We start from the raw sequence: 21507 nt of genomic DNA, 5'->3' as shown, positions 1-21507 counted from the left end.
CGAGATGGTCCTCACTGCAGAACACGAAATCCAGGGGGAGATCCAGATCCAACTCTTCCCACCTTACATATACCTAAACCTACCCATCTCCACCCCTGATCCCTAAACCCACCCCTAAACCTACCAATCTCCACGCCTTAGATCTGGATCCAACTCCGCCCCCTGGATCTTGTGTACTGCAGTGAGGTGCTACTGAAAATTCCACATGGAAAACTTCAACAATTAGTATCCTCAATTCCCAAACATTTAAAAACTGTAATGAAAAGGAAGGGTGATGTGACAGTGGTGAAAATGCCTCTGTCCCAACTTTTTGGGAGCCATCAAAATAAAAATTGGTTTACATTTACAAAACCATTGGACATTTTTTCTTTGTACTTCTGTCAGTTAAATAAAGTTGGAAGAGAATTAACAAATCACTGATTCTTGATTTTATTACATTTGACAAAATGACCCAACTTTTGATTTGTGGCTGTATTTTGTTTGGTTTAACATTGCCTTTGCGAGTATGACTCTAGCAGTTCATCGGCTTTTGTATTAGCAGAACTTGCACACAGCCACGACAAAACTGACCACAAGCTTCTAGGGATTTCATTTAGGTTGTCGTGTGTTGAAATAAATAAATATGAAGAAAAACATGTGTGTGAATGTGACCCACAATCTCTTGATTCCCTTCCGTGGCCATATGGGAAAGTAAACACGACAATAAAACTCCAGTCACATTTAAACGTTTCCAACAAAGAAATGGATCGACTTCTTTCAGCTGGTTGAACACATACTGTATTTTTATTGGGACATTTCTACCGTGTGTCGGCTAAAGCAGCAGCGACTGTTGCCATGGTAACCAGTGACTGCAATTCTACAAAACTAGTTAAAACAAATGATCATGTGATGCAATAAAATAGCTTCTCTTCCCTGCAAACGATGCCATGGAGAATGACTGTGAAATGTTTCATTTAATGGCAAAAAAACGAAACAAAAGGTGCAGGTCTCAATAATTTCAGTAGCAGAGGGCGATCCTCTTAAGAGATCCCAGCATGCAACGCAGCGTGACGTAGCTTCACATTCACTATATAGTTGGCATAGTGAAGAGCAGGTTATCCAAGATCTGCATTAGAAAGCAAAAATAATTCCATAATACTTTTGAGCTGCATATACCAGCACAGCTCTGTAAGATGTCTCCTTTTTTAAACAGATTTCAAGTCAATTTCTTTCCATTTTCTTTTTTTATGCATCTACAGTACTGTGCAAAAGTCAGTTATTGCTGTAGTGTGACAGTAGGAAACATCAGTGTACATTTCCAAACATTACTTTTGCCATTACTTGCAATAATCCAGTGAGATTTTTGCATGCACAAGGAGTCTGACAACAGCCGGTATGAACTTTCTTGGAGACGTTGACACAGTTCTTCTGGATTTAGTCCGTCTCAGTTTTTTCTGTATCCTCAAGGAATCCCATATGATGGTGAGATGTGGAGCACCGGCTGTTCTCACTGGATTATTACAATGGAAATGTAACCTGATCAAAAACACTACAGCAAAATATATAAATAACTGGCTTAAAACCATTTGTTTTGGTGAAAATATTAACGTGCATAAGACTTTTGCACAGTAGGCTACTGTGTATAATTCATTATAATTTAACAATGTCTTTTTTTCCAAATCAAACAGAAATTATAAAGAGTTCAATGAAAACAACTTTCATTTCTATGAAACGGGCGAGACAGAGCAAAGCCTGTATTAAAGGTTTCAGTGAAATCAAAGGTCATCATCAGTGTAACACACAGCAGCACGAGTGCACACGCACACACTCTCATGAAAGGTTTACAGTTGCACGTTTACGTCTGCATATTGCACTAAGGCATCAAAACATCCCATAATAGCATATGGAGTGGAGCCAATGGACATCGGAGCACAACCAGCTCTCGTATAAATTGTCATTTATTTGATAGACACAAATCTTAATTCTTATTCTCTCATATACCATAACAGCGCAGTAAATGAATGTACAATTCTCTGGAATGTTGGCGCTAAACTCTCTGCATCGCTCGTAATAATCTCACATAATATCACAGTACACAGTCTTCCCTCCCATTCACACATACGCATAATCAGTGTAAAAAATATCATGCTCAGCGCATCTACACATCTCTAGCCACACAGCCAACAAGAAAAGCAGCACTAGAGACAGCAGGTTATCAGCAGTAAAAACTGTGTGCTTTCAAATATAGACATTATTATTACCACTGTCTGAGCTGTCACGACCTCCCCTTTTTGGTCCGCTGAGTCTTTTGTGCAGATATTCTGACTAAATAGGCCTTTGAAATCTCGAGTTTCAATATGCAGTTTTAAGTCCATTTGAATCTGTGAATTTCTCTCAAATTAACAGGCACCAAAACAAGCAATTTTCATAGACTGTACCATTAAACAACAAGTTTGGCTACGATGCTGTGCTTACATTTAGACAAGGAATATATTTGATGGCTAGCACCATATAACAAACATGAGATCTGCTCAACCTAGAGGAGAGGAGGGATGTTGGGGTGTTTGTTCAAAGTGATCCTCAATCAAATATCTGTGTGTGAAGCCTCTTCAATTTTACAGCAGATTCAATTATACAGTATTCCTGCCAGACTTGTCCATAAAGTAGTACTGTGGCATATAGGAACAGTGCTTTACCTTTACAACGCTTAAAACTCATAAAAAATGTATACCTATCACATGATTCCAGTGTTTTTAAGACCATCTCATAATAAAGTAGTCTGGCACATACATTAAAAAAAAACAAAAAAAAAAAAACAATTCAAAAGCAATTACAAACAAAAAGTTTCTTGTGCAGTGAGGCACATGTTTACCTTTTGGTCTGATAAGATGCACTTCCTCTGAGCTTGTGCTCTGATTGGTCCGTTTTCAAAAGTCCCGATATGTTAACACGGATGTACAAAAACAACAACAAAAAAAACATTTCTTGATGGCCAAAACCTGCCTTGCTGTTTGAAGGTTTAGGAACTCCACTTTCCCTCCAGAAGGACAGACTGGAGTTGTTTATTGTTTTAGATTTTTCAGTGGAGGAAGAAAATGCAGAAGTTTGTCACCTTCTTCTATAAGGCAATTACATCCAATGTCAAGTCCGGTTTTTTGCATGGCTCTACTATGATCAGAGGCAGTTGATTTTCAACACAACAAACCGGTGTAGAAGCCGAGTTTTTCCTTTATTCCTGCAGACTCTAGACCTCTATAGATCATTTAGATCCATGCGATTTGGCCATCGATTTCCAGAGATCATAAATAAGCTGGTTTTACGGCAGTTTTGCTGCACTTTGCTGAACCCTGGCTTCAGTTTGGAGAGATGTTCGTGTGGCCAGATGTTAGTGTTTATGAAGGGTGAGCCACAATGTGAGCCATCCAGTTGACTTTGGTGGTCCAACTCTCTCGCAGAGCTTCATCAAACTTCTGCCGGAACTGTTTGAGGGCCTCCTCGTCAGTTTTACCTAATGCCAGAGAGTCCTGGAAAACAAACATACGGCTGCTGTCACTCCATTCATTGCTAGCATGTATTCATTTGTTAATTTATTTTGAATGGCATCTCATTTAACACAGTCAATGCATTGTTATAATGCTTTCATTCTGTTTTGTGTGATATTCTTTTCTTTATTTTTTGACTTGCAGTATACCAACTCAAAATAAAGAAATAAAGAAATGAGTCACAGGCATATAAACAAAGATACAGAACAACATAGTAGCGTGTTAAATATAACTGACAGGGCAATTACAAAGATTTATGGACATTGGGATTACACTGTACATGTTTTAGCTTCTTCTCTCCCCCTTTTCTTTTTACTCCCCTACCTCTATCTACTCTCTATCTCTTCTCCCTCCCAACCTCCCAGAGACAGCCAGGAAGTGAAGCAAAAGAGAAGATAAGAGATATTTACAACAAAAACAACAAAAATAATACTAATTTGAGCAAAAGACGAAGGAAGAAAAGAGGAGAAAACAAATCTCATAAATAATACTACTGAGTAATTGTATTTATGATTAATAGAATTTACATACTGGGGTGTGCAAGGTTTTTCCACATATAAATGCATATGTGAGCCATGAATTAGATTCTAGCTTTGGTTATTGTTTAAGAATCAGAGAAGGGAATGTTAACTGATATCTAAATGCAGCTGCATATCTCTCCTAATGTGAAGCCATCGTATGACTGAGATTCTGTCTTTTATTTCAATTGAGTAATATTGTTTTCTTGCAGTAAGAGGGGAACTGTGAGTCCTGAAGAGAGAGATTACTTTGAGAGATGTCTTTTAAGAGACAAATATGCGAGGGCAGAGATTTTGTAGTTTATTATAAGAAATCTGATCACTTTTATTGGTAACATCGTTCAAAAATTGATTAACGGCATGTTAAGGTTTCAATGAGTGCATTTGTGTTCAGTGCAAGTTGCTAGTCCCATTTTAAACATCTTGTGTTGTGTAATACTGTATGTGTTCAATGTAAGTAATGAGTTTTTACTGGATCAGTTGTGTGTTCACATTTGTAGTTATGCTGAATGTTTTTCTGCAGACTGGTTTCCAGAATTCCTGATGATAAGATCCTTCTCCATTGTTTCACTGTATGTATGGATGAAATTAGTGTATAATTTTGTCTGAATGACCCATTCTTGACACATAGTTTTGCTTATTAAACCATTATATCTATGCTTTATTGTGTCTGTGTTTGCTGCTCACAAATCAAAGTCACTTAAAAGTCTTGATCTAGCTATGATATATGCTATTGCCCTGCTAGTACTTTATACAGTAGAAAAAGGTTATTCTTTATTGGCTAGGAAGATAATTTATTTACTAGAATTGATAACTGATTACGCTGTCTGTTCGTTGGATGAACTGATTAAATAATTGCACTATTAATTCTGCTAGTCAATTCTAAAACTAATCAAAATATTTATAATTAATTATACATATTTCCCTTTTGAGCTAATTTTGTACTATAATATTATTCTACAAGCAATATTATTTCTTTAACTAATTTATATTTCTTTCTTAACAGTGAGAATGTAATTCATTTATCATTAGTGGAGTGTTGTGTATATATTTGAGAATAGTAATTGGTGATTTGTTGATATTCAAGTCAGGGCTATGCCATAAAAGTGAGATGATGTGAGGTTTTGAGATCATGACTTGTTAATTTGTATTAATTTGCCAATTGCCACAAAGCAGTTAATGTTGTTCTACATGCATTTGTGTATGCCTTCACAAGCACTGTAAAAGCTGTGTTTGTGATGTTTGAGTTTTGGAAGTGCAACACGCAAAATGGGACATTTGCAAGGTTGTTTGAAAATATGCTTTATTTGTGTTTTCTGCAAGGCCACTAGTGTTGCAGAAAACTACACCTTTAAATAGATAGAAAAGTATATTCTTCAGTGACATGGTCAAGTTCTCACACTGAAGATTAGTAGAGTCGTGTCTGTAAAGTTGTTGAACAAAGTTTGTCAACAGTAAGGGCTACTGTTTTTTTAGCATATTGTTTTTTTGTTAAGTTTATTAAATTGTTTAGAGACTTCTGGTTTGTGTGTTTGCTTTTCCACGTGGGTTGTTCTAGTTGTGTTGTTCCTTTGCTAAGACTTCATTTTTGGAAGACTAATTTAGGTTATTGGATGGAGATATTGACCGATTATCCAAGCTGCTCTTTTCCAAACAATGAAAGTGGAAGGATACCAGTGGTTTTCTAGGTCCATAAAGGAAATAGCAATACCATAAAAAACACCATATAATGTCGGTTTTTAAGTATCATTTTTAAGTCTCACTGTTTCCAAAAGCAAAAAACAAACGCTCCTAATATACACCCAAGCTGTGCTGTAGTACAACTAAAAAAATCATGATCTTAACCTTTCCTTAATATTTTCTGAATAATTATAGGTGTCCGGAAACAGTATTCAATACGTCATGACTTAACAAGCAGATATACTATAAGACTATATATTCCAATTCTTCTGAGGCCATACTATAGCTTTGTGTGAGGAACTGACAACATTTCCTTTTGCCATAGCCCGCAAATACAGTTTACTTGATCAAACCTGGGCATTCACAATATGCATAACAACCAATTAAGTTTCTTCGTTATGTATATACATAATGCACAAGGAAACCAAGATTTTCAGTGAACTTGTTAAATATCTTTTCCTCTAACACATCTATATGTATGATTTGGAATTTAGCATGAATTTGTGTGGATTCATTTTGTTGCTTGTCAGTGTTGTTGGAGCTTGACCGCCCCATTCGCTTCCCATTTCATATAGGTTTTGAGCAGTTTTGAGAGTGAATAAATGACAGTTTTCATTTTCGGGTGTACTATCCTTTGAAGGAGAGGGAATTCTGCGCTGTACGTGTCTCTTTACCTTTAAATACTGGATATCTTTGACAGACGTAAGCTCTGGCAGTCCTGCTGTGAGCATCAGAGCAAAGAGTGTGATGAACAGATTTCCATTCTTCCTTAGAATCAGATACGCATCCTCACAGTATTGCCTAAAACTACATATATACAAAGCACTATGTTAGATTAGTGTCCTATATCATAAGAAATGATGACAAAGAGAAATGGAATTGTGCATTAATAGGGAGGGAGATAAAGTGAAGTCAGTCACTAACTTTCCAAATTTCTCAGTGTTGCCCGTTTTTCCCTGTTGAATCACGTGGATGAAGTCGTGTGTGAGGATGAAAGGAACACGCTCACGCTTGATCCCAAACTTGGACTTAAAGTTTCCTAGGATATGGCCAAAGTCTATGTGGAAGAGCTGAATCACACACACACACACACACACACACACACACGGTTTGTAAATATGTTGTCAATCTAAAAACAACCAAACTTTATACCACTTTAATCAACAGAAGGGACTATAGAATGGCATTTTAAAGAAGCATACATTCTGTGGGAACACGATACATTCACGTGGTTTCATGTGTAGGACGGTTTCCCAACATACCTGCCCTGTACTGCGAACCATGATGTTGTCGCTATGCCGATCACCAATTCCCAAGACGTAGGTGGCAACACAATAACCAGCACACGATAGCGTGAACTCCTCAATGGCTTTCTCCAAAGCATCTCTGTGTCAACATATCACATCGCCAATCAGTTTTGACACAAACAGCAACTTTATTAAATACAATAAGAACACAGATACTGCCACCTAGAATTTCTATAACGTCAAGACCTGCTAAGAGGCTAGATCTACAAGTTCATTTTGCAATAAACAAAGTTTTAACATTCAAAATAAAAAACTGCTAACAATAAGAGATGTGTGGGCTGCTAATCAAAAGGTTTGGAGGTCAGTATTGTGCAAAAATTACTGTTTTCCATTACAATTTCCATGCATATTTACAAATTTAATGATAGCAAATGATACTTAAGGTATAATAAGGAGGAAAATTATAAAAATAAGGAGTTTCACACAATATTTACTAAAAACATTTGTTACAAGAGGCGAAATAAAAACTATCACGCCACCACGTGGTATTTGTTTTGGCTTGAGACGGAGCGTAATCGGATGCTGATGACTAAAAAACGCTGTCAAAATATTTCATATAGTTAGTTCGTGAAAGCTAATGCATTAACTAATGTTGACAAATGGTAGCTTATTGTGAAGTGTTACTATGTTTCTAGGTTTGGCCTATAGCCACACACACACACACACACACACACACACACACACAAATATTATTATCATTTAAAAGTTCAATACATTTTCATGCATTGGTCAATACTGTTTATTTTTGTAATAAAGTTCAGCTCGATTTTACTTTGAGTGTTATTATTATTAAGTTTTCAGTTTTTTTTTTTTTTTTTTTACTATCGGTTAATTAGTCAGCTATCAGCAGGTAATGCCCAACAATATAAATATTAAATTAATAATTGATTACTTATTTATCGATAACCATGCAATTTTAAAAGTTTAAATGTATCATCAAGTGTTTCTGAAGTTAAACAAAAGTTATTAATAATTCTCACACCGATCTGATTGGAATACATCACATCCGATCGGCGTGTCCCATTCGGTGTAGTTCCTTCCAAACGCACCCAAAGTTCGAAGACTCCCCCATAGCAAATGAATGATTTCCGGTCCATCGGCTGTTGTTTGGCTTAACTGTGCCCGTTTGGTCGGGTTAAACTATGGGTGCAGGCCTTCAGTTTAAAGCCCAGCAGACCTCTAATCTATATCACGGTTTGATTACGAGTACACCCCTACTTTTGATTTATTCACCTGATATTTGCCAAATTCTGTGACATTCCGCGCTAGTTACTTTTTTTTAATTACATTTTTATGATTGTTTTTTATGATTTTTGTGGAAATCATGGGGAAGCAAATTTCAATATCCAAAGGCTTTCGAATCAAGAAAAACAAATGTTTTAATAAATAATCAAACACTGATGATAAGAGAAGTCAGAAGTAGACAGGTCTAACTCACCCAGAGTTCTTGTCTTTGAGCCAGTTCAGTAACGCATCTTTATTGAAGGCGGCAGCGGCGGCCATGTTGCTGCTTGTTTTCTGGATGTTCGCGATGGTATCAGCTGAAGACACGACCTCAATCAGACCAGAGCGATCTCCGGTCGCCAGACAACCATAAGGCACAATCCTACGAGACATAAAAAAACATCATTTGAAGCCATCTCTAAAGCAATTAACTGCAACTCAATACAGTTCCTCCTTGTGCTTAATCCTGATGTTTACACATACAGTAGTATATTTATACAAATGTGTGTAATGTGTATAGAACCAAACTGAACAACTAGTTTTAATTCAGTAACATCACACACTTTTGGACAACTGTAGTTGTTATAGATGCTACAAAAAAAGGGTTAACAGTCTTAACTCATGCACAGATTTTGACACTGTCTCTCCTCACCAGAATTGCTCTCTCAGGGAAACACGTATATAACAGTCCGGATCAAACAGTTGTTTAAAAACAGCTGTTGAAGCACCTAACCCCCCCCCCCCCCCTTTGTCAACCATGGGTTTATTCTGATTCTGATTAGACGGCTAAACAAAAATAACATGCAATTTACTAGAGGTTCTGAAAGAAACTTGACGAAATTGTAATTAATTCAGTTTTTTAAATATACTGCAGCAATTTATATTTTTAATATTTAAAAAAAAATCGTAATGAATTTGAATTTTGTCAAGTTACTTTCAAATGGTGTTTTTATCTATTTCGATCCCTACCGTAGACAGCAGTGTTTATATCCGAAACTTTTATTCTAGTATTTCTGAGATTATTGTAGAGATATAAATAAAGAAATAATGATTCTGTGTGGCTGAAAAGTACGGAAGCCCTATCTAAAAAAAGATAGAAAATTAATAATAATCCATGGCCTCTTAGGGCTTCCGTAGAAAAGACTGTTTGTGAAGCTGTTTCATACTTATACATTAATCAGTGTTATAGTACTTGCCGAAGGATTGATAGAGCTGAATCGTTGTCATTATTTTTTATTAGTTTGTAAATACGTTGCAAACAGCCATTTGGTTTTAGCGGTTTTATTGCAAAAAACAGTTTTTACAATGACACCATGTATTTTCAATGTTTGAATGCAATTATTCACTTTTGACTGAACTAAAAAAAGTACTTTATTAACAAAAAATATTTTCAAAAATATTAAGTAGATGTAGGAACATGTAAAAAAGCGAGTAAAAGGAACTATCAGGCTTTTCCAAGGTTTCCAAGGAGGCTTTTGGAGGCTCCAAGTGTCAGTTTTTGGAAATGTGCCTAAATAGAGAAAGACCTTGCAAGAACCTTTTTTTTTGTTGGTAACATCATCCTCAAATTTAATAATGACAATCAGACTTGCCAAGTCAAATTTATTTGTATAGCACATTTTCACAATATGCATAATTTCAAAGCAGCATTAGAGAAAGTCCTACTGTCTACAATGCCTTAGTGCTTTACCATAGAGCCATACCATACCATAAAGGCTGAGCGATATCATGATATAAAACGATAATACAAGAGCTCCTCTGGATTATGTATTTATATTGTCATCTAGCACATGCACTGCCGTTCAAAAGTTTGGGATCGGTACAATTCTTAATGTTTTAAAATAAGTCTCTTATGCTCACCAAGGCTGCATTTATTTGATTTAAAAAAAAGAAAAAAAAAGTAATATTGTGAAATATTACAATTTAAAATAACTGTTTTCTCTTTGAATATATTTTAAAATGTAATTTATTCCTGTGATCAAAGCTGAATTTTCAGCATCATTACTCCAGTCTTCAGTGTCAGTATCCTTAAGAAATCATTCTAAGAAGCTGATCTGCTGCTCAAGAAACGTTTATTATTATTATCAATGTTGAAAACAGTTATGTACAATTTTTTTTTTTCAGGAGTCTTTGATGAACTTAACTTGCACGGATTAATTGTTCACCCTAAGACCAGTAATGTGTGCTAACAAAGTAAATGGGGTCAATTTTGATTTCATGAGGACTTGCATTTGTAATTCCCCAAATTGTGTGTACAAGGCCTAAGAGCACTCTGATACACTAGAGGGAGCTGTTTCCAATGTTGACAGGCATCCCAGTTCAACAATTCAGTGTTAGGTTAGGAGGTCTGTAGTGTTCTTGTCAAAATCTAGTTTCAAGATTGACTCACACTCGCACACACACACACACACACACTCACACTCACACTCACACACACACACACACACACACACACACACACACACACACACACACACACACACACACACACACACACACACACACACACACACACACACACACACACACACACACACACACACACACACATTCTCTCTCTCTCTCTCTCTACCTGAGGTCCAGGTTGGCCTCCTTCCATAGCAGATCCATCAACCTCAAAATCTGTAGAGTCAACATGTCCTGCCTCAGGTCTGAAAAAGAGAGATTTGTAAAAGTATTGTAATGTGACTCTGTGACAGCCTTGTGTCTCGCATCCGAGCTGTCTCTCTCTCACCATCTCCATTTTTGAAGATGATGTCCACTGTGTCTCCTCCCAACAGCTTGTTATTGTAAACTATCCACAGAGGTTTCATCTTAGAGTCCATGTACTTGCACCTCTCAACACTGGCAGAGGAGGAGAAAAAAGCTGGTTAGAAAATTCTTCTTAGTATGCAGTATTTTAATGAATCTTGTCTTCACCACAGAATAAAACATTTTAAAAGATAATTGCGACTTTTTGTCTCACAATTGCGAATTTACATCTCGTAATTCTGACTATTTCTCAGAATTGCGTGATATAAAGTCGCAATTGTGTTATAAAGTCAGAACTGCGAGAAATAAACTCGCAATTCTGACTTTTTTTCTTGCAATTGCGACTTTATATCTCACAATTCTGACTTTTGAATTGTGAGATGAATTGTGAGATGTAAACTCGCAATTACCTTTTTTATTTTTCATTCTGAGGCGGAAACAAGCTTCCATGGTATTTTGCAGTATACTGTATATAATCTTCCATCAAAATTAGTCCTTGCAACCATTTTAATTTTCAGCTGACGTCACCAACCCAACTTACTTCTCAACTCCTTCCCCAAAACCCGTCATGCATAGAGACAACTTTTCATAATGCTGGGTACACACTACAAGATATTACACCCCGAGGACAAACGCTCTGGAGATTATCACGTGAAACGAAACGATACCCAATCAGAAAGCGAGCTGACGGAAGACATGTAAAGTCCATGTTCACACCGTTTCCACGAATTCATCTAGAGTCTAAACACTTTTCTTTCTTTTTTTTCGCAAATTTTCTGTAAAAAGCAGTCCATACACTATAAGTGCCATTTCTTCTCGCCGGTCGTCCGCCGTGTTTCTTTACTTTAAAGACACTTTTGATGCAAGAGATTTTCTGAGATTTCCCGTGTTCACAGTCGGGACTCTGGTTGTTTGTGACTGGAATCTGTTAGTGTGTGTTGTGCTTTCCTGGTCACACCGCAGCACTCCACACACAAAAGATGATATTTTGAAGAATGTCAGAAACTAAACAGTTTATGGACCCCATATTGACTTCCACAGTAGGAAAAAAAACTACTATGGAAGTCAATGGGGTCCATCAACTGTTTGGTTACCCACACTCCTCAAAATATCTTCCTTTGTGTTCAACAGAAGAAATAAACTCATACAGGTTTGAAACAACTTGATGGTGAGTAAATGATGAAAGAAACTTTCATTTTTGAGTGAACTATTCCTTTAACCTGATCATTGTGGAAGTAAAAAGGCTGATGCATGTTTACTTTAATGATACTGAAAATAAACAATTCCTTCACCAACTAATATAGTTAATTCGCCCCACATAAATCAACTGGTGTGCAGTGAACTTGAAGTGAACGAAACACACAAATCTTACTTGACTCCAGCAAGCAATAAGTTGGGGTTGAGAGGTGAATGCAGGTCGGACAGAGTCTCGATGAATCCCGTCTGTCGAAGGCATGTCATCATGGCCTCTTTAAGATGAGCTTGTTTCGTCTTGGTTTTTATGGTGGCCAGTTTAATCAGCTCATTTACTGCTTTCAGCTTACTGAGAGCTTCAACCTACAAAATAATCATGATGTTAATTTCCAAATCGTAAACTGCTTTAAAACGTTCTGAATGTGAAGAGGGACAGCTGGTACAGTGATAATAGGAAATTACAGTAACATAGATTGTTTTGGCTTCACAGCAGCTCTAGAATAAAGTTATTGTCCAGCTAAAGTTAGTTTTGATTGATTGATTCACTTCCATTGCAAAGATCATTAGTTATTAACCTACTGTATAAACACACACACACACAAAAAAAATTAAAACAGTAAGATGCAAGTAAAATCTAATGCGCATAAAAAAAAACTCCATTTGCACGTAGAGTGGATACTTTTATTCAGAAATAAGAAATGCACAAAAATCAAGGATGTAAATACATTTAAAGATTTTTTTCTCTCCATTCTGTCACTGATGGAGTTACTCTGGCTTGATTAGTTGAGGACACTAAATATTCAACAATATTATTGACACTATTGTGTGAGCTAGACGATATCATCACTGTTTTCTCCAGAACTGCTTTATAGTTGAACTGAACTCATTTCATAATTGATGATCTTTACACAGTTTTTGAACTGAACTAACTTCAGCTGAATAATGACACTATTGTCTTTTTAGAGCTGCTTTAAAGATCCCGAAATCATTGTTTCTCTCTTTATCACTGAAATAATCTGTATTGTATAAAGCGCTATATAAATAAAGGTGGATTGACCTGAATGAATAAATTTGATGCCTAAACAAGTCATGTGATAAAAATAGCAGCAGCATAGCAATATCTTAGCATAGCTTCTTAAATGTTGCTTTGGTTGCTCTTGGACACATCTGTACACTTTGCACTCTAGAACTTAAGTCCATAAATGTTTAATGATATTTAGATTAGGGCTGTCAAAAGATTAATCGCGATTAATCGCATCCAAAATAAAAGTTTGTGTTTAAATAATATATGTGTGTGTACTGTGTATAATTAAATTTGTATATATAAATACACACACATGCTTGTATATATTTAAGAAAAATGTGTCATTTATATATAAAAAAATTATATTTATATATAATATAAATTATATATAAATATATACAGTATATGTATGCAAATATTTCTTAAATATATACATGCATGTGTGTGTATTTATATATACAAAATAATTATACAGAGTACACACACATATATTATGTAAACACAAACTTTTATTTTGGATGCGATTAATCGCGATTAATCTTTTGACAGCCCTAATTTAGATGTAAGAATCAGGAAGCTGCTGACTTTATTTTTTTTTTTTTTACACATTTACATTTAATCGCTCAATAGTTGCAAATTTCTTCATCAAATGTAGCACATTACACGCAGTAAAGGTCTGCAAGATTACTAGAAGCTTCCAGGCAGGTTTGAGCCGGAAGAAGGAAATCTTAATGATTTAACTGTACCATTAAACATCAGATGTTTTGTAACAGCTTTTATTGACAGTGTGTCACAGAAGAGGTGACCTTTAGCACTATACTTTTGCCTTGATTTTGAAATGTCCAGCTATCACTTTTGGCAAACTTTGAACGGTTAAGTACTGTTCCTCTTCACTGACACAGTTTGTCCATGTCTTGCATTTGCACTTGTTATTTTTGACACTGTTCCCTTTAACACATTTTTTTTTTTTATATATCTGTGACCAATAGTTGAGCACATGTTAGCCATGTTGCTTTAACTCACACCTCATAATGTTAATTATTAAAGTACCTATATTATGCTATTTTAAAGGTTCCTAATTTTGTTTTGAAGATCTCCTACAATAGGTTTCATGCATCAAAGGTCAAAAAATACTTATTTTCTCATAATATACATTGCACATCACCTCATTTCTATAAGAGTCTGAAAACGGTTTGTTCAAATAATCAGTCTCTCTAAACCCCTCCTCCTTTCCAAAAGTCTACTCTGCTCTGATTGGTCAGATGGCCCAGTCTGTTGTGATTGGTCTACTCTGATTGGTCAGATGGCTCAGTCAGGGCTGCGTTCAGCCCCGACAAAACGTTGCACAACGTTTTTTTAAACAGAAACGGTGATGCGTTGAACACACTGTTCTGATGACGCAAGAGTTGCAACTATGGCAGCTGAGAAGGCCATTCTTTGTGTTCTTTGTGAAGAATTTTCGGAGCCTGATGAAGTCGGTATAAATATGTGTTTAATACTACAAAATATGCCCGATGTTACAGTTACTGCACTTGCCGCCCAGAACAAAAGAGAACATCCCAATCGAGTGAAGGGATTTGTGGAAACTGAAATGGAAGCACACATCTTACTTAATTCAGACTAAAACACATCTATTTAGCCTCACATACTGACTTTATTTGTAGTTCATACTGTTTTAATACCCTGTATTTTCTTTCTCATTTTTAGGAAAAGCACTTTGTTTATTTCTATACCAAATGTCATAGCCTACACTTGCAATGAAGCTAAAAATATAAACAACTACATCATGTTGTTATCCTATATTTTTACAATAAAACTTACGACAAACATGTCTTCTAATATCCTCAGTTGTTGCATATACCGAGCTGCATCGAACACATTGCGCGAGTTCACTTTAATACCGCGTGCTTTATATACATGTTGCTGCTGATTGGACTGCAGTTCTGACACACCCACCAAACAAGAGAAAACGTATCTCAAAACCCTGTTGCACACCGGTGTACGCCGTTTCCAGGAAACATGACTTTCAACCCGGAAATCGTAGCAAAACGTTGCGCACCGTTTTGAACTTGAACGTGCCCCTGTTGTGATTGGTCTACTCTGCTCTGATTAGTCAGATGGCCCAGTCTGTTGTGATTGGTCTACTCTGCTCTGATTGGTCAGATGGCTCAGTCTGTTATGATTGGTCTACTCTGCTCTGATTGGTCAGATGGCCCAGTCTGTTGTAATCGGCCTACTCTGCTCTGATTGGTCAGATGGCTCAGTCTGTTGTGATTGGTCTACTCTGCTCTGATTAGTCAGATGGCCCAGTCTGTTGTGATTGGTCTACTCTGCTCTGATTGGTCAGATGGCTCAGTCTGTTGTGATTGGTCTACTCTGCTCTGATTAGTCAGATGGCCCAGTCTGTTGTGATTGGTCTACTCTGCTCTGATTGGTCAGATGGCTCAGTCTGTTATGATTGGTCTACTCTGCTCTGATTGGTCAGATGGCCCAGTCTGTTGTAATCGGCCTACTCTGCTCTGATTGGTCAGATGGCTCAGTCTGTTGTGATTGGTCTACTCTGCTCTGATTGGTCAGATGGCCCAGTCTGTTGTAATCGGCCTACTCTGCTCTGATTGGTCAGATGGCTCAGTCTGTTGTGATTGGTCTACTCTGCTCTGATTGGTCAGATGGCTCAGTCTGTTGTGATCGGTCTACTCCGCTCTGATTGGTCAGATGGCTCAGTCTGTTGTGATCGGTCTACTCCGCTCTGATTGGTCAGATGGCTCAGTCTGTTGTGATCGGTCTACTCCGCTCTGATTGGTCAGATGGCTCAGTCTGTTGTGATCGGTCTACTCCGGTCTGATTGGTCAGATGGCTCAGTCTGTTGTGATCGGTCTACTCCGCTCTGATTGGTCAGATGGCCCAGTCTGTTGTGATCGGTCTACTCTGCTCTGATTGGTCAGATGGCTCAGTCTGTTGTGATCGGTCTACTCTGCTCTGATTGGTCAGATGGCTCAGTCTGTTGTGATTGGTCTACTTTGATTGGTCAGATGGCTCAGTCTGTTGTGATCGGTCTACTCTGCTCTGATTGGTCAGATGGCTCAGTCTGTTGTGATTGGTCTACTCTGCTCTGATTGGTCAGATGGCTCAGTCTGTTGTGATCGGTCTACTCTGCTCTGATTGGTCAGATGGCTCAGTCTGTTGTGATTGGTCTACTCTGCTCTGATTGGTCAGATGGCTCAGTCTGTTGTGATTGGTCTACTCCGCTCTGATTGGTCATATGGCCCAGTCTGTTGTGATTGGTCTACTCTGATTGGTCAGATGGCTCAGTCTGTTGTGATCGGTCTACTCTGCTCTGATTGGTCAGATGGCTCAGTCTGTTGTGATTGGTCTACTCTGCTCTGATTGGTCAGATGGCCCAGTCTGTTGTGATTGGTCTACTCTGATTGGTCAGATGGCTCAGTCTACTCCGCTCTGATTGGTCAGATGGCCCAGTCTGTTGTGATTGGTCTACTCTGATTGGTCAGATGGCTCAGTCTGTTGTGATTGGTCTACTCTGCTCTGATTGGTCAGATGGCTCAGTCTGTTGTGATTGGTCTACTCTGCTCTGATTGGTCAGATGGCTCAGTCTGTTGTGATTGGTCTACTCTGCTCTGATTGGTCAGATGGCCCAGTCTGTCATGTTCATGTTTGTCATGTGATCCTGCCATGTGTGTTCCCCATGTGAATGTGAATGTGTCATGTTGTCATTGGTTGATTGTCTTGATTATGTTCACAGGTAAGCAGGTCTGCTTCACGTCCATGTTCATGTTTCTGTTTTGAGTTTCATGCCATACCTTTGTTTTATGTTTAATCATGTTTGGGGAATAAATATTGCACTTGGGTTCTTCAAACTTGCCTTCAGTGGACATTTACTTATAAGTTCATTATGAGTTCATGCTAATTAATGTAGTTAACTAATGTTTATTGTAAAGTGTTACCCGACTTTGTATACATTTTCACAGTACTTATAGACACAATGTTCAATCGTAACAAAAACGGGTACATTTGAACACATAAAAAAATCACAATCTCAATGAATCAAATTCTTCTCCAAGGGGTGCTAATAACAGAAAAAAGTATAACCAAGGAAAGAAATCAGAACTACAACGTTTTGATCAATGAAACAAAAATTCTCCCTAAGTCTACAATTGTATTTTTTCCTACATTTTTGCCATCTGATTTTATATTAAACAGACCAAATGCTATCTCTGACCGAAACAGATAACACTTGAATAGGCTGGAATGAAAGCGTTGCACCTGTTTTTTGAGAACTTCTATGTGTGGGATACAGCCTCGGCAGTACGCTTCCAAAATCAGAGCGAAATGAACCGATACCGCTGGCATGTACATTTCAGACCTGTAACGTACAACATACACACACAATCATAACCTTGAGTTCTGCGTAAGCATACTGAAATACCAGATGAACTGAATTACTGACATATTCAGGCTTCTTCACATGTACACACTTGCCTGAGATGCCAGAATAGGAAATGGCCTATTTTTCGGCTGGTCTGAGCGCGCTCCAGGAGGAACCGGCTGAGGGCGCAGTCGTAGTATGGCTCATAGCGCAACACCTGCACAAGCTGCAGCAAATACTGCAACAGCTCGTCATCACTAACACACACACATGAACAAACATTCAGGGTTTCCGCATTTCTCATGTAGTTTCCTTGACATGCTCCCAGGACAGCGTGGGCTGCTCACCTCATATCTCGAAGGCAGATGACTGCAAATTCTCTGACATACTGGTCGGGGTAGTTGAAGTCCAGGAGTTCGAGAGCATCTCGAGGGCTTAGCTTGGGCCAAATCTGCAGCAAAGCCTGTAGCTGCAGTACAAGAGAGAAAAACACTGTTTGAGTTTGAACACATCTACAGGGCAATGTCAAGCCAAGTCAAGTCACCTTTATTTATAAAGCGCTTTTTACAATACAGGCTGTTCCAAAGCAGATTTACAGTGATAACAGGAAAAGAATGCAACAAAGTTTGTTTCTAGAAGAATATAGCGTCACAGTCCAGCTTAAGTAGGTTCAGTAATGGTTAATTTTTGTTGTAAAAAAGTTATTAATTTAGTTCAAGTAATCGTGAAGTAATCGTCCAGCTCAGTTCAGTTCTCATATAATGGTGTCAATGCAGACAGATCGATAATATTGTTGAATATTAAATGTCCCCAATGAATGTGTATGTTTGAGCGTATACCTGAGCCATGTCTTCATGTTTGCTCCATTTGACAGACAGCAGCAGTTTGGGGAGAGACTGAGGGAAGTTTTCTCTGCAGTCGTAGCGAAGCGTCCAGATCAGATCTTTCTCATTCTCACACAGCTGAGAGAGAGGATCCCTCTCCATGATCTCCTTCAGCTCGATGTAAAACTTCTTACCCCCACGACCCTACACACATGGATTTCAGCTCATTAGGAAGATCATCTCGTAGAAATGGTATTTATGTGGAGCTTATGATATTAATGCATGATATCAATGGATTTGATAAAACTAGAATCCACAATTACATGAAAACAAGAAGCTGGGACATTATTTAAACATTATATAACCTTAGATGTTGAATGTTTATGGATGTCACAATTTTACCATTGTCATGGTTTCACTGGATCCTGCTATTTCTGCAGCTTTTTCCAGGATCTATGGAAGAAAAATATCAGAACATGACAAATGTTTGACCATGTTTTGACCATTCACTGACTAATGTATGCAAAAATGGTGCGAGTGTTTTTGGTTCAAGCAGAGTTTTGTTTGAAACATTTGGTAACTCTAAATTTTTGGCTACATTTTGGTTATATAAACTTATAAAATGTTTTTTCAGTTTCCAGCCAAAAGAGAATAAAAGGCTGAAAACATTCCCGAAACAATCACCTTACTGCGCGTGCGTTAAACATACTAAGAGTTAAGACATAATAAAGTTATACATTTATAAACGATCATATAGAGGTTATGCGTGTGACGTCACCCTCGGCTGGAGTGACTGCGGTTACACACCCTGAGTGGCAAAAAGACTGAGCGGCAGCATTGGTTTTCAGCGTGAATGCCGCAAAAGACACACAAAACACATCTAAAACAGGAAAAAGCTTTGAGATCGCTGGCAGTTCACAGAAACAACTGGACTCTAGGTAGAGAAAGCTGGATTTGCCGTTATCATTTTGCTGTCAATATGCTGAATTTAGGTGTAAAATCATACCCTATATATTGTATTGACAACTCATCAATTAAATATTAACCATTTTATATTTTGCAATTTTTTTTTATTTAAATAAACACTGACAAAAAAATAGTTTTAGGGCTGGATGATATGATGATATATATAAAATCTTTAGGAGTGATCACCCGGATTCAGACCTACCTATATTTAATTGTATATAAAGCGTTCACAAGCAAATTTGCTGTATGTATTTGCTCCTGAACAGCATGTATTAACAAAACTCTGATTCATTAACTAATACAACTAATACACTCCACTTTACATGTGAGTCAGACAAGCTTTGTCTAAGTGGGCAACTCTTGACAAAAATATTGTGTAGACGCCAATCAGGCAATTTTCTGATGGCTCTGCTATTTTTTATTCAGTAAATGTTGAGTAGACGCTCTGTGGGGTTTAGACTAGTAATATCTAGTAAACTAGCTATCCACACTAAAAACTGTATATTGGGTTTTAAAATTTGTGTCTATAAGTACAGAAGATAATGTGTGCAAGCAGTCGTATGTACATGTTTTGGTATTAAGTACGTGTTTAATTAGTCGTGCTCACGTGTGTGAGTGTGATATGTGAGATATGGATACCTTGTCAAAAGCGGGAAATACAACTGGTTGTGTTGAGTATTCAGGAAAGCTTATATGCAGTTCTGTGGCGTTCTCCGTGTATGGATTGGTCTGAATCGTCCCAATAGGGTTCAACATCTCTTCCAGCTCATCTGCAACACACACAAAAAAGGCATTTCCTGAACACATTTCCTTCCTTTACAAGACATCAGTGCACAACCTTCCACAAAATGAAGTACTACTCACAGATGAACTGATAACTCACACAGAGTTTTTCTAACTCTACACACACACACACACACACATACCCTTATCCCTAAAACCAAGTCTTGACCCTCAAACAGGCCTTTAAAGGGGTCTCAGAAAGTGAGGACCGGCCAAAATGTCCTCACTTTACTCTCTTTGTCCTCGCTTTAATGGTCTAAAACTCAAACTGGTCCTCAAAAAGATAGTTGTACAAGTACACACACACACACACACACACACACACACACACACACACACACACCCTATGACACATCCCAGTGACACACTACCCAGCAGTTTACACAACCACAGTCACAATCACACCCCAGTAAGCTGAGAATATTACCTCCGTACGATGGTGTGCTTGATGAATTCATTAAACAAAAGTTATTTGTGTCTCACGAAGAGAAACACACGGACTGCAAATACATTACCAACAGGGTTTGAAATTAACACCCGCCATCCTGCCAAATGTGGGTAAAGATTAGCTATGGTGGGTAACGCTGTCAAATCACTAGCCAATTTGGCATGTTACTTATGTTTACTTACTTTGCTGGGGAAGTTCGATCTGCGCAGATTTAGCGCAAATACTCAGCTCATGAGTCATCATTATGGTCATCATGATATATTAAATACAGCATATTGTGCAGAATCTGCGCATATCTGGCTTATTTGAAAATACAAGTCACTACATAACAAATAATGGCACGCTTGTTCATTTGCATTGAAGCAATAGTGAAGATTAAAAAGCATTTGGTTAACACAAAAGACATTGATATTTTCCAACATCCTAAATTATTTTGATGTTCTTTGTACTTTATTGTGTTTATATATATATATATATATATATATATATATATATATATATATATATATATATATATATATATATATATAAGCTGTGATGTAGTTAATCTGGTTCTTTTCTCTCTTTTTTATTTTGGCTAGTAGAAGTTCTAAATGGCCATTCACTGACTAATGTATAAGTAGCCAAATTGGCCGCTGAGTGAAAAATTTCATTTCAAACCCTGGTTAACAATTAAACAAAACCACATATTCTTTCCATGAGTGTAGTCACGAGTAGCTCTCTTGCTGATATACCTGATGATTTTGTTAATTACTTAAAATGCAATTTATCATCATGCAAAAAACTGTTTTTACAGTAGAATTGTGTGTATTATGTCCTGTCGGGACCAGATGTGAGATCCAACAAAAAGAAAGGTTCCTGAATCTCAATTGATTTTTTGATT

The 21507-nt window shown here is 37.4% G+C and overlaps 1 protein-coding gene across 2 annotated transcripts in view; it reads right to left on the bottom strand.

Annotated features, from left to right (window-relative positions):
* Positions 1 to 757: 757 nt before the first annotated feature.
* pik3cb (phosphatidylinositol-4,5-bisphosphate 3-kinase, catalytic subunit beta) overlaps positions 758 to 21507 on the bottom strand; it is a 73137-nt gene continuing 52387 nt past the window's right edge. For both annotated transcript variants that reach the window (XM_081371072.1, XM_081371073.1), the window contains 14 exons: positions 20033 to 20163; positions 18830 to 18880; positions 18443 to 18631; positions 17951 to 18072; positions 17717 to 17860; positions 17501 to 17600; positions 12374 to 12558; positions 10985 to 11094; positions 10823 to 10901; positions 8465 to 8632; positions 6982 to 7105; positions 6644 to 6789; positions 6394 to 6526; positions 758 to 3503 (listed from right to left, as the gene is read on the bottom strand). In XM_081371072.1, coding sequence (XP_081227198.1) covers positions 3372 to 3503; positions 6394 to 6526; positions 6644 to 6789; positions 6982 to 7105; positions 8465 to 8632; positions 10823 to 10901; positions 10985 to 11094; positions 12374 to 12558; positions 17501 to 17600; positions 17717 to 17860; positions 17951 to 18072; positions 18443 to 18631; positions 18830 to 18880; positions 20033 to 20163 — 1814 coding nt within the window. In that variant the 3' untranslated portion in view covers positions 758 to 3371. The remainder of the gene's footprint in view (positions 3504 to 6393; positions 6527 to 6643; positions 6790 to 6981; positions 7106 to 8464; positions 8633 to 10822; positions 10902 to 10984; positions 11095 to 12373; positions 12559 to 17500; positions 17601 to 17716; positions 17861 to 17950; positions 18073 to 18442; positions 18632 to 18829; positions 18881 to 20032; positions 20164 to 21507) is intronic.

This window comes from Scardinius erythrophthalmus (assembly GCF_964197995.2).
Source record: "Scardinius erythrophthalmus genome assembly, chromosome: 7".
In the NCBI taxonomy this organism is placed as follows: Eukaryota; Metazoa; Chordata; class Actinopteri; order Cypriniformes; family Leuciscidae; genus Scardinius; species Scardinius erythrophthalmus.
Note: the sequence above shows the minus strand (reverse complement) of the source record. Positions and strands in the feature narration are given on the sequence as shown.